The sequence below is a fragment of the Hipposideros armiger genome, unplaced genomic scaffold, assembly GCF_001890085.2.
Source record: "Hipposideros armiger isolate ML-2016 unplaced genomic scaffold, ASM189008v1 scaffold_683, whole genome shotgun sequence".
Lineage (NCBI taxonomy): Eukaryota > Metazoa > Chordata > Mammalia > Chiroptera > Hipposideridae > Hipposideros > Hipposideros armiger.
The window spans coordinates 463,322-473,257 of NW_017732033.1; the positions used below are offsets into that span (position 1 = coordinate 463,322).

Sequence of the window (9,936 nt, forward strand, 5' to 3'; positions counted from 1 at the left end):
TAACGAGTATCTGAGCAAAACTGGTTCAGTCCCAGTGAAGGACCCAGCTTGATTCCAGAGGAAGGTTTGTATTAGGAAAATACTTGGACAGGAAATGTAGGGTGGAACTATCTGTGAATGAGAATGATCAGGAGAATGGATGTTACCTCCTAGGAAAGGGGAGGACTGACAATGTTTAAAAAGAATAATCTGGCAGTGTCCTCTGTAATATGGGGCCAATAATAATGCCTATCTCCAAGGGCCACTATCAAGATTAAATGAGATAATGAACATAAAGCACGTAACGCACTGCGTGCCCTGGAATGTGAGTAGTGCTAGCTGTTACTAGTGTTCCACTATGGTTCTGCAGGGAGAAAATGCAAACAACAAATGCGGAAGGCTCCTCGCTGAGACTTGGGGTACGACAAATACTGTAAGGGGCAAAGCCAAACAGAGAAGTAGCAGATAATGAGAAAGTAGAAGAACGAAGTTACTTTGGTGCCAAGGGGGCCAAGGAAGGCGAGAATTTCAGGAAGAATGGAGTGTTCAGTCAAGAGGTGGATAAACAGAACGTGGACTAAGAATAGTCAAATTGACTGGTCAGTTGGGAAGTCAGCGCGCGCTGTCCCGGGGCAAGGAGGACTAACGCAGAGCGAAATAAAAGAACAGGAAAAGGAGGGGACGAGAACCTGGGCGACTGGGCGGAAACTGGAAAAGTGACAGAGGCCCAAACGCCACGTTTTAAAGTGGCTCCGAAATCTCTGTTATGTGGGGATTTAAGAAGTTTTAAGATGAGCATCTAGAACGCACGCCTGCAAGAGTTCACTTCCTCAGGCACCTAAAGAAGCTGCGGACATCTCGGAAAAAGGCAGTGGTGAAATCGGGAAGACCTGCCTCGTTCTTTCATCCTCTCTAGATAAGTAGTTATCGAATGAGTGAATGAATAAATGAATGAATGAATCCCCAAAATACTCTTCCCGTGGCCAGACACGCATAACTCGCCTGAGAAAATACGGCTTGGCATAGAACTTGAAGTCGACCCCCTTGAAGTAGACGTCAAACTCCGAGACCCGGGCGTAGGGCACGCGGATGGCAATAATCAGGAAGTCGGGGTCCTGGCTGAGGTCGAACGCCGGGGTCAGCATTGCCGCGCCGGACTCCGGTACCCAAGTCAGTCACTCACTGCGGCCGCGATCTCACCACTCAAATTGTCCAAGAAATATCCACGCGCAAATACTCGTTCGGTGAATCACAGCGCTTCCGGCACAAGACGGAAGTGCTCGTGCGTGAGAGCGGAAGTCCCGCCCCTCGCCTATCTCCGTGGAGACGGGACGCTGTTAGTGGAGACACGAAGAAAGGGAGTGAAACTGCGTAGGAATTGAACCCAGAGCGTAACTTGGAAAAACCCAGACAAGAGTCCACCTTAAACCCACCAAGCCTATTTCGAGGTTCTTAGAGATGATTTTAACATTGGCTTTGCAGGTAGACAAACCTATGTTTGAATCCCTTCTCGGCCACTTCCCAGCAGTTAAGACCATTGGAAAGCTACAAAACCTCTCTCTGCTTCACATATCTCTTCTATAACATGAGGATAACACTAGGACCTACCCCCATAGAGATACTGTGAGGATAACATGAAATTATGTAAAGCTCTAACAACGTACCGGGCAAGTTGTCAATGCTCGATGTTTTGGATTAGTCACCACAGCAGCATCCTTACTGTAGTTTTCCTTAGATCTCACCTGCTTGGTCAACAATCCCCTTTTCTCCCTCTTCTTAGCCGTTTTTCTATGCCAACTTCTCTCCCCTCTCTCTTCCTCTCCCCCTCCGTATCTCCCTCTTCCACTCTCTTTCCTAATTCCTTATTTGAATAGAGTTTTTTTGTTTACAGATCGTCATCCACTCTAGGAACTCCAAAGAACGATTCAGAAAGGTTAAGCAATATGTCTTATAATAATCATGCATTTTTACAATTATCAGAACCTAGAATGCCTGACTCTTAAACCATGTTAGTGCCTATATTGACAAATTGCTGTCTTTCTATACTTTCCCTTCTTTCCCTTTTCTTACTTTTCTCCTGAGACTTGTTTACGGTCCTCTTCTGTCTCCTTTTTTCCTTCTCTTCCTTGTATTTCCCCCCTTTAATCTATGCTACTCATACTCTCTCAGTACTTCTCCCACTCGTCTCTCTCTTCCCCTACATAATCCTTTGGCCTTCCTTTCCTCTAACTTTATTTCCTGTTATTCCACCAATAGCTAGAATAGTCCAGGAAATAGTACCTATTTCCTTCTTTAAATATCAGTGGAAGAGTTTACCTATCTCCTCTGACAGTGGACCAGATAACCTCAAAAGCCTTTTCAACCTCCCATTTTTCATGAGTCTTGAAAATTAATTAAGACTCAGATAAATACATTAACTAAAGCAAACAAAATGTTAAAAATTTAAAATAAAAACCACTCTTCTTAAATCTGCAAGTTTTGATAAAGACAAAATAAGAGGTCATGTGTAAACCAATTTAAAGAGTACTCTTACACATTCAGCTATTCCTTGGGTAGCAGAGGACTTAATAGAATTAATTGAAACTTAGTATGTGCCAGCACGTGCAAAATCCTTTAGAATATCATTTTCCCCTCCTGACAGCTCTATGAAGTAGGCATTATATATCCCCACAGTTTGCACAGGATTACACAGTTAGTGAGTGGTGCAATGGTAATTGAAACCCAAGTGAATCTGATTCCTGTTCCCAGGCTCTAAAATACTGCAGAACTGACTCCCTCTGTCATTACCACCTTCCCAACTTGTTTCACATTCTGAGCCCAAGCTTCCCTGTTTCAGGCCATACTGAGCCTTACCAGTAACATGCACTCAATACTGTAAATGAATTGATAAAACCTGTAGTTAGTAAAGCGCTCAAAAGGTCCCTTAAGATAGGCCTTTGACTGGATCATTCCAAATTAGCTTCTCTAGAAAGAATCTTACATTTACCAAGCGTCCTCATTCCTATAGGTCACAAGTATTAATATTTTTAAATTATTAATTCAGGAAAATTAACTGACACTGAAGCTATGCTATCCATGAGGAAACTCTAATTGAAAGCATTTTAAAGTGGAGCTGTGCACTTTCTAGATATTTTATTCTATGTTTGGCAACACACACACACACACACACGCACGCACGCACGCACACACGCACACAGGATTGCAACACAGATAGACTGTATGGTTCATTGCTGATCTTATAAGAAATATATACAGTATTACATCTGATGTATCACAAAATACTGATAGATGCAACTTCACCACACCGGTCTAGAGCTGCCTAGGCCCTTCCTGTTCCAGATCCAGCCACCACATGATCACAACTGTACTAAAGACCTCAAGCCAGAACAGCCCAGCCAACTCCTCACCAAATTCCTGACACACAAAAACCAGGGCAGGGAGTTAGTTAAATGATTGTTGTTTTAGACCATTAAGTTTGCTTGGTTATCCAGCAACGGATAACTGGAACAGCAGGCCCTTAATAATACCTACTATTTATTGAACACATGGTTAATTACCAGACGTGGTAATAAGGACTATGTATGCATTATCTAAATCCTCACATCAACTTTTTAAGACCACTAACATTAGTCCCATTTTACAAATTAGGAAATTGAGACCGAATAATTTGCCCAAAGTCACAAACTCTAAGTGTGCTGAGACTCAGGTGTGCCCAATTCCCAAGCCTCTGATCCCCAAGGAATGGATGAATTTGTGTAAAGAGTACTCTAAATTTTAGTTTCACACATTACCTCTTATGTTGTCTTCATCAAAACTCTGACTTAAGCAGAATGATTTTTACTTTGAAATTTTTATTTTATTGGATGTATTTTATTTTACAATCCTATCTCATTTAACAACTTTTCTCTGAGCCTCCGATCCCTCATCTGTAACATGGGTAAATAATAGAACCTACTTTGTAGGACTGCCCTAACATCAAATGAGATCCACATAAAGCTGTAACCTGGAGTAAAAATCCAATAAATGTTTGCTACATCATCAGCAGCATCTTCTCATTCTTCATATCTTGGCTTAAATATCACCTCTTCAGAAAGGCTTTCCCTGGCCACTTTACATAAACATTGGCTCCCTTTTATTCTCTATCACTGCACTTTATTTCCCTTCAGGGCACTTAACTATGATTTGTAGTTATATGTTTACTTGTTTGCTTACTATCTTTCTCTCCTCACTAGAATGTAAACCACGTGAGGCACCACTACATTCCCAATACCAAAAACAGAGGCCGGTATATACCATGGGCTTGATACATAAATCGAAGACATAAATGAGTACAGAAATAGAGAAGTGCAGTATATTCAAGTAGGTGGATTAAGTTCGGGCCTAACGAGTATCTGAGCAAAACTGGTTCAGTCCCAGTGAAGGACCCAGCTTGATTCCAGAGGAAGGTTTGTATTAGGAAAATACTTGGACAGGAAAAGTAGGGTGGAACTATCTGTGAATGAGAATGACCAGGAGAATGGATGTTACCTCCTAGGAAAGGGGAGGACTGACAATGTTTAAAAAGAATAATCTGGCAGTTTTTTTGGTGGTGTTTTATTTGCAAGTTATTGTTTTGTTTATTTTTTATTTTTGTATTTCTAATTAGTGGTAAATTATACAAGTTATAAATTCTACTTAAAATAATTTAAACAGTCATTTAAAAATAGAATCTCAGCGGAATTGCCTTGCATGTCTTATGCCTCATACCTTTGAAATATTAAAACAGGGCAATATAAACTTTGGGCTGGGCCTAAAGCAACATTGTGTCCAAAAAAAAACTGTTTACAGGGATAACAAGAAAGCTGATATTATTACTATCAGACTGATGACTACCAGACTAAAAATTAAAAACATTCTTTAGAGTTAGCATCTCTATGTTAGCTTATCTGCACGAATAGAAATGCCTTCCTACTATTGATGTAATTGTTCTCCTTCCCTTTCTTATAAATACCCCTTGCCTTTGTCTCCTAATCAGAACCTTATTTGGGTTTCTGCCTGAATCAGTGCTTCCCAAATAGCTATTTTTCAAATCTCAAATAAATGCTTTTTGCTTCTCACTTTGGCCTTTATTTTATTTTTTTCAGGTTAACATATCTGACATCAGGAGTGGGATCCAAAATGGCTTCACCTTCATGGACCAGCAGCATACCCTTGGTCTGGATATGGTACCTAAAGAATCTTTTTCTGTGCTCACTGCTTCCATGAACCACTATGTCCTTGATTGAATTCCTCTTAGGTTAAAAACTCCCTCCTTTTTGGACTGAGGTGAAACATCTTTATTTGAGATCAGGAGGGGTTTTCACCTCAAGGATTATATATATATATATATATATATACCTCCAGAGGGAAATTATTATAATTGGTTTATAAAGAGCTCTGTTTAATTGGTTTAAATAAATTAAGCACTTATATCAATTAAGAAATACAACAGAAATGAACACAAATGTTTTTCAATACTGTATGATCTTGGAAAATATTTGATATTGAAACATATTAAGTTAGTTTCATTAAAACATACATGTGTTTAGCATTATTAACTTTTAATATAATATTTTTATTTTATCTGGGTTTACAAAAAAATAAGTTGTGTCATCCTGTTATAAGGCTTGTCAACAGGAAAGTAGTTTGGGATAAAAACTGACTTTGTCTGATGTCACATAAGATTTTCATAAATAATCTAAATATAATTATTAAAATTGGTTAAATGTAAGTAGAATAAGAGGTTTTTAAAAAAAATTTTAGCAATAATTGTTTTACCATATGTGTACTTAGAAATAGTTTCCTAAATACTTTTGGTAACTTGAAACATTAGTTTTACTAAGTTAAGTTAAAAGATGAAAAATGTTTTGATGACATCATAGCAATGGAGGCATGAGGTGAGCCTCTTGAAAACTCCCCTGGAATTTACAACATTGAACAACTATAATTTCATAAAGGACTCCCCGCACAGCAGACAGGCTAAACTAAGAGACACACAACTGAAATCATCTAAAAGTGGGCAAATTGGGCGATCAGGGGGAAAGAGGGAAGTGGGAAAAGCAGAGACACGGGCTGGAGCTCGGAGCTCCCAGCTCCCTGCATTCCAGAGCAACCACAGTTGCAGGAGAGGGAAGAATTCTGACTGCTAGCCCTCCCCTTTTGGCTCACAGTCCCGCCTGAGGGATCAGCATATAACACAGCTGAGCCCAATGCTCACAGCAGAGACCTCAGAGCAAAGACTGAGAGAAGGGTGAAAACAGCAGTTTAAGCCCTCACTGCCAAAAAGAGGACAAAAAACATTGGCATGGGGCCTAGCTGCCCCTCCCTACCCTCCCAGAGCTCACCCCATCCCCACTTGCCCAGTGCTAGAAGCAGAACAGTAGCAGTGTCAGATTAGAAGAACAAAATATTTGCATTTCTGAAAACTGCAGCCCTGCAGCCACCGACTCCCAGTCCAACTAGTTCTGGCAAATGGAAGAGAGCCTTGGGACACAGGACTGGCTGAACTGGTGTTGCTGCCATTGCTCAGAATCACCTCTCACAACCCACCCCACCCCTGACCACACCTATCTGTGCTGATACCTGCAGGGGTAAACAGAGCCACTGAAACACACAGGCCCTGAACCTAGTACAGGAAGAGCTTCAGAACTTCAGAAGTTCTCCAAATCCCCTCACAGAGGCGGTGCCCTGAGACCCAGGTGACCTGCTCACAGAGGAGAAGCCCACCTTCCAGAGAATCCCCTCACTGGAACGGGGCAGAGAAAATATAACACTACAGCGTGAGAGAGAATAAAAGGTTGCAGTAGGGGCCGGCCGAGTGGCGCGATGGTTAAGAGCTGGCTTGGGACGCCAGAGGGCCCCGGTTCAGATCCCACATATGAGGGCCAGTGACACTGCNAACAAAAGGACAGCAACTTGTCTGTTCCCCTTCCCCCAATTCCCCAGCACTGTTCCCATCCCCCCAATTCCCCAATAAAAATCTTTAAAAAAAAAAATGGGCAGACGACATGAATAGACACTTCTCCAAAAAAGACATACAAATGGCCAATAGACATATGAAAACATGTTCAACGTCACTAATCATCAGACAAATACAAATAAAAACTACAGTGAGATACCACATCACTCCTGTCAGAATGGCTATCATCAATAAATCAACAGACAAGTGTTGGCGAGGATATGGAGAAAAGGGAACCCTCATGCACTGTTGGTGGGATTGTAAATTGGTACAACCACTAAGGAAAACGGTTTGGAGGTTCCTCAAAAAATTTAAAATAGAACTACCTTATAACCTAGCAATTCCACTCCTGTGTATCTATCAAAAGAAATCCAAAACACTAATTCGAAAAACTATATGTACTCCTATGTTTACTGCAGCACTATTCACAACAGCCAAGATATGGAAATAACCGAAATGCCCTTCAATAGACAATTGAATAAAGAAATTGTGATACATTTATACAATGGAGTATTACTCTGCCATAAAAAATAATGAAATCTTACCATTTGCAACAACATGGATGGACCTAAAGGATATTATGCTAAGTGAAATAAGTCACACTGAGAAAGATAAATACTATATGATCTCACTTATATGTGGCATCTAAGGAACAGAATAAACAAACAAAACATAAATAGGCTCAAAGATACAGAGACAAACTGATGGTTCCTAGATGGGAGGGGGGTTAAGGGGATGAGTGAGAAGGGTGAAGGAATTAGGAAATACAAATTGGTAGCTACAAAATAGTCATAGAGATGTGATGTGCAGTAAGGGGAATATAGTCAATAATGTTGTAAAACTGTGTATGGTGTCAGGTGGGTGCTGGACTTGACAAGGAAAATCACTTCGTAAGTTATATGATGTCTGGCCACTGCAATGTACACCTGAAACTAATATAAAATAGTACTGAATGTCTACTATAATTCATACTATAATGTCTACTATAATATATATATATATATATATATATATATATATAAAATCATGGGATGTAAAGTACAAGAATATAGGGAATATAATCCATGGCACTGTAATAGCTATCTATACTGTCAGATGGATAGTAGGCTTTGGGGGGTTATCACTTCGTGAACGGTGTAAATGTCTAATCATTATGTTGTTTTGTAGACCTGAAACTAATCATAAAAAAGAAAGAAAAAAAGATTTGAGAGGGAAAAAACAAAAAAAGATGTAAGCTGTTATTATTAGCTCCCTTCTCCTAGATTCTTTATAAGTATAAATTCTTACTGCGAAATAGTGAGGTCATATTTGTTCACAGATATGCCTCCCCTGCTAGACTCTCAATTCCTCAAGGAGAGGGGTGATATTTTATAAACCTTTGGTGTGCTACAGCAAACTGTATTTTCAACAAAGATGGCCCATCTCGTATCACTGCTTCCAACTGGGGGAATCAATGTTCACTGCCTTTAAAATTGAGTAGGCTTCTAGAACAGTTTTAACCAATACAATAAAGCAGAATTGACTGTGATTTCTGAAGTTAGGTCATAAAAGATGATATGGATTCTCCTTTGCTGGCTGGAATACTCACTCTAGAAACTTTTAGCTACCCTGTTAGTGCTCCAGCTCCCTGAAAGAATCACAAATTAGACCATGCAAAGGAGACCACACAGGGACGTCCTAAGACTACAGGAAGAGAGATGCCCTCCCCAACTTCACCACACCGGTCTAGAGCTGCCTAGGCCCTTCCTGTTCCAGATCCAGCCATCACATGATCACAACTGTACTAAAGATCTCAAGCCAGAACAGCCCAGCCAACTCCTCACCAAATTCCTGACACACAAAAACCAGGGCAGGGAGTTAGTTAAATGATTGTTGTTTTAGACCATNCTTGACCACTGCACTGTACACCTGAAGCTGAAGTTGAATGATGCTGTATGTCAACTATAACTTAATATATATATATATATATATATATATATATAATCACAGGATGTGGAGTATAGTGTGGGGAGTGGAGGCAATGGAATTGTAATAGATATGTATTATATCATGGGGGTGGATTAGGAGAGGGAGGTTGTCACTTTGTTAGGGGTGAAAAGTATAACTATTGCACTGTTTTGAAAAAGAAAAAAAAAAGAAAATCTGAACAGACCAATTACGACCAATGAAATCAAATCGGTAATCAACAAGTTCCCAACAAAGTACTGGACCAGATGGCTTCACAGGTGAATTTTACCAAACATTCAAAAAAAGAATTAACACCTTTTCTCCTCAAACTATTCCCAAAAATCCAACAGGAGGGAGGGCTCTCAAGCTCATTTTACGAGACTACCATTATCCTGATTCCAAAACCAAAAACATTACAAAAAAAGAAAACTACAGGCCGATATCCCTAATGAACACACATGGAAAAATCCTCAACAAAATATGAGCTAACCAAATCCAGCAATACATTAAAAAGATCATACACCATAGTCAAGTGGGATTCATTTCTAGTATGCAAGGTTGGTACAATATCTGCAAATCAATTAACTTGATACACCACATACACAAAATGAAAAATAAAAATCCTATGATATCAATAAATGCAGGAAAAGCATTTGACAAAATCCAGCATCCATTTATGATAAAATCTCTCAGCGAAGTGGGAATAGAGGAAACATATCTCAACATAACAAAGGCCATATATGACAAACTCACAGCTAATATACTCAATGGGGAAAAGCCAAAAGCATTCCCCTTAAGATCAGGTACAAAACAAGTATGCCCACTTTCATCACATTTATTCAACATAGTACTAGAAGTGCTAGCCACAGAAATCAGACATGAAAAGGAATAAAAGGCATCCAAATGGGAAAGGAAGAAGTAAGACTGTCAATGTTTGCAGCAGATGACATGGTACCATATAAAGACAACCCCAAAGATTCCACCAAAAAACTTTTAGAGCTCATAAATGAATTCAGTCAAGTATAAGGATACAA

The 9,936-nt window shown here is 39.8% G+C and overlaps 1 protein-coding gene across 2 annotated transcripts in view; it reads right to left on the reverse strand.

Moving 5' to 3' along the window:
• SHQ1 (SHQ1, H/ACA ribonucleoprotein assembly factor) overlaps positions 1–1,238 on the reverse strand; it is a 131,811-nt gene extending 130,573 nt beyond the window's left edge. For both annotated transcript variants that reach the window (XM_019626550.1, XM_019626551.1), the window contains exon 1: positions 982–1,238. In XM_019626550.1, coding sequence (XP_019482095.1) covers positions 982–1,124 — 143 coding nt within the window. In that variant the 5' untranslated portion in view covers positions 1,125–1,238. The remainder of the gene's footprint in view (positions 1–981) is intronic.
• Between the last annotated feature and the right edge of the window lie 8,698 nt (positions 1,239–9,936).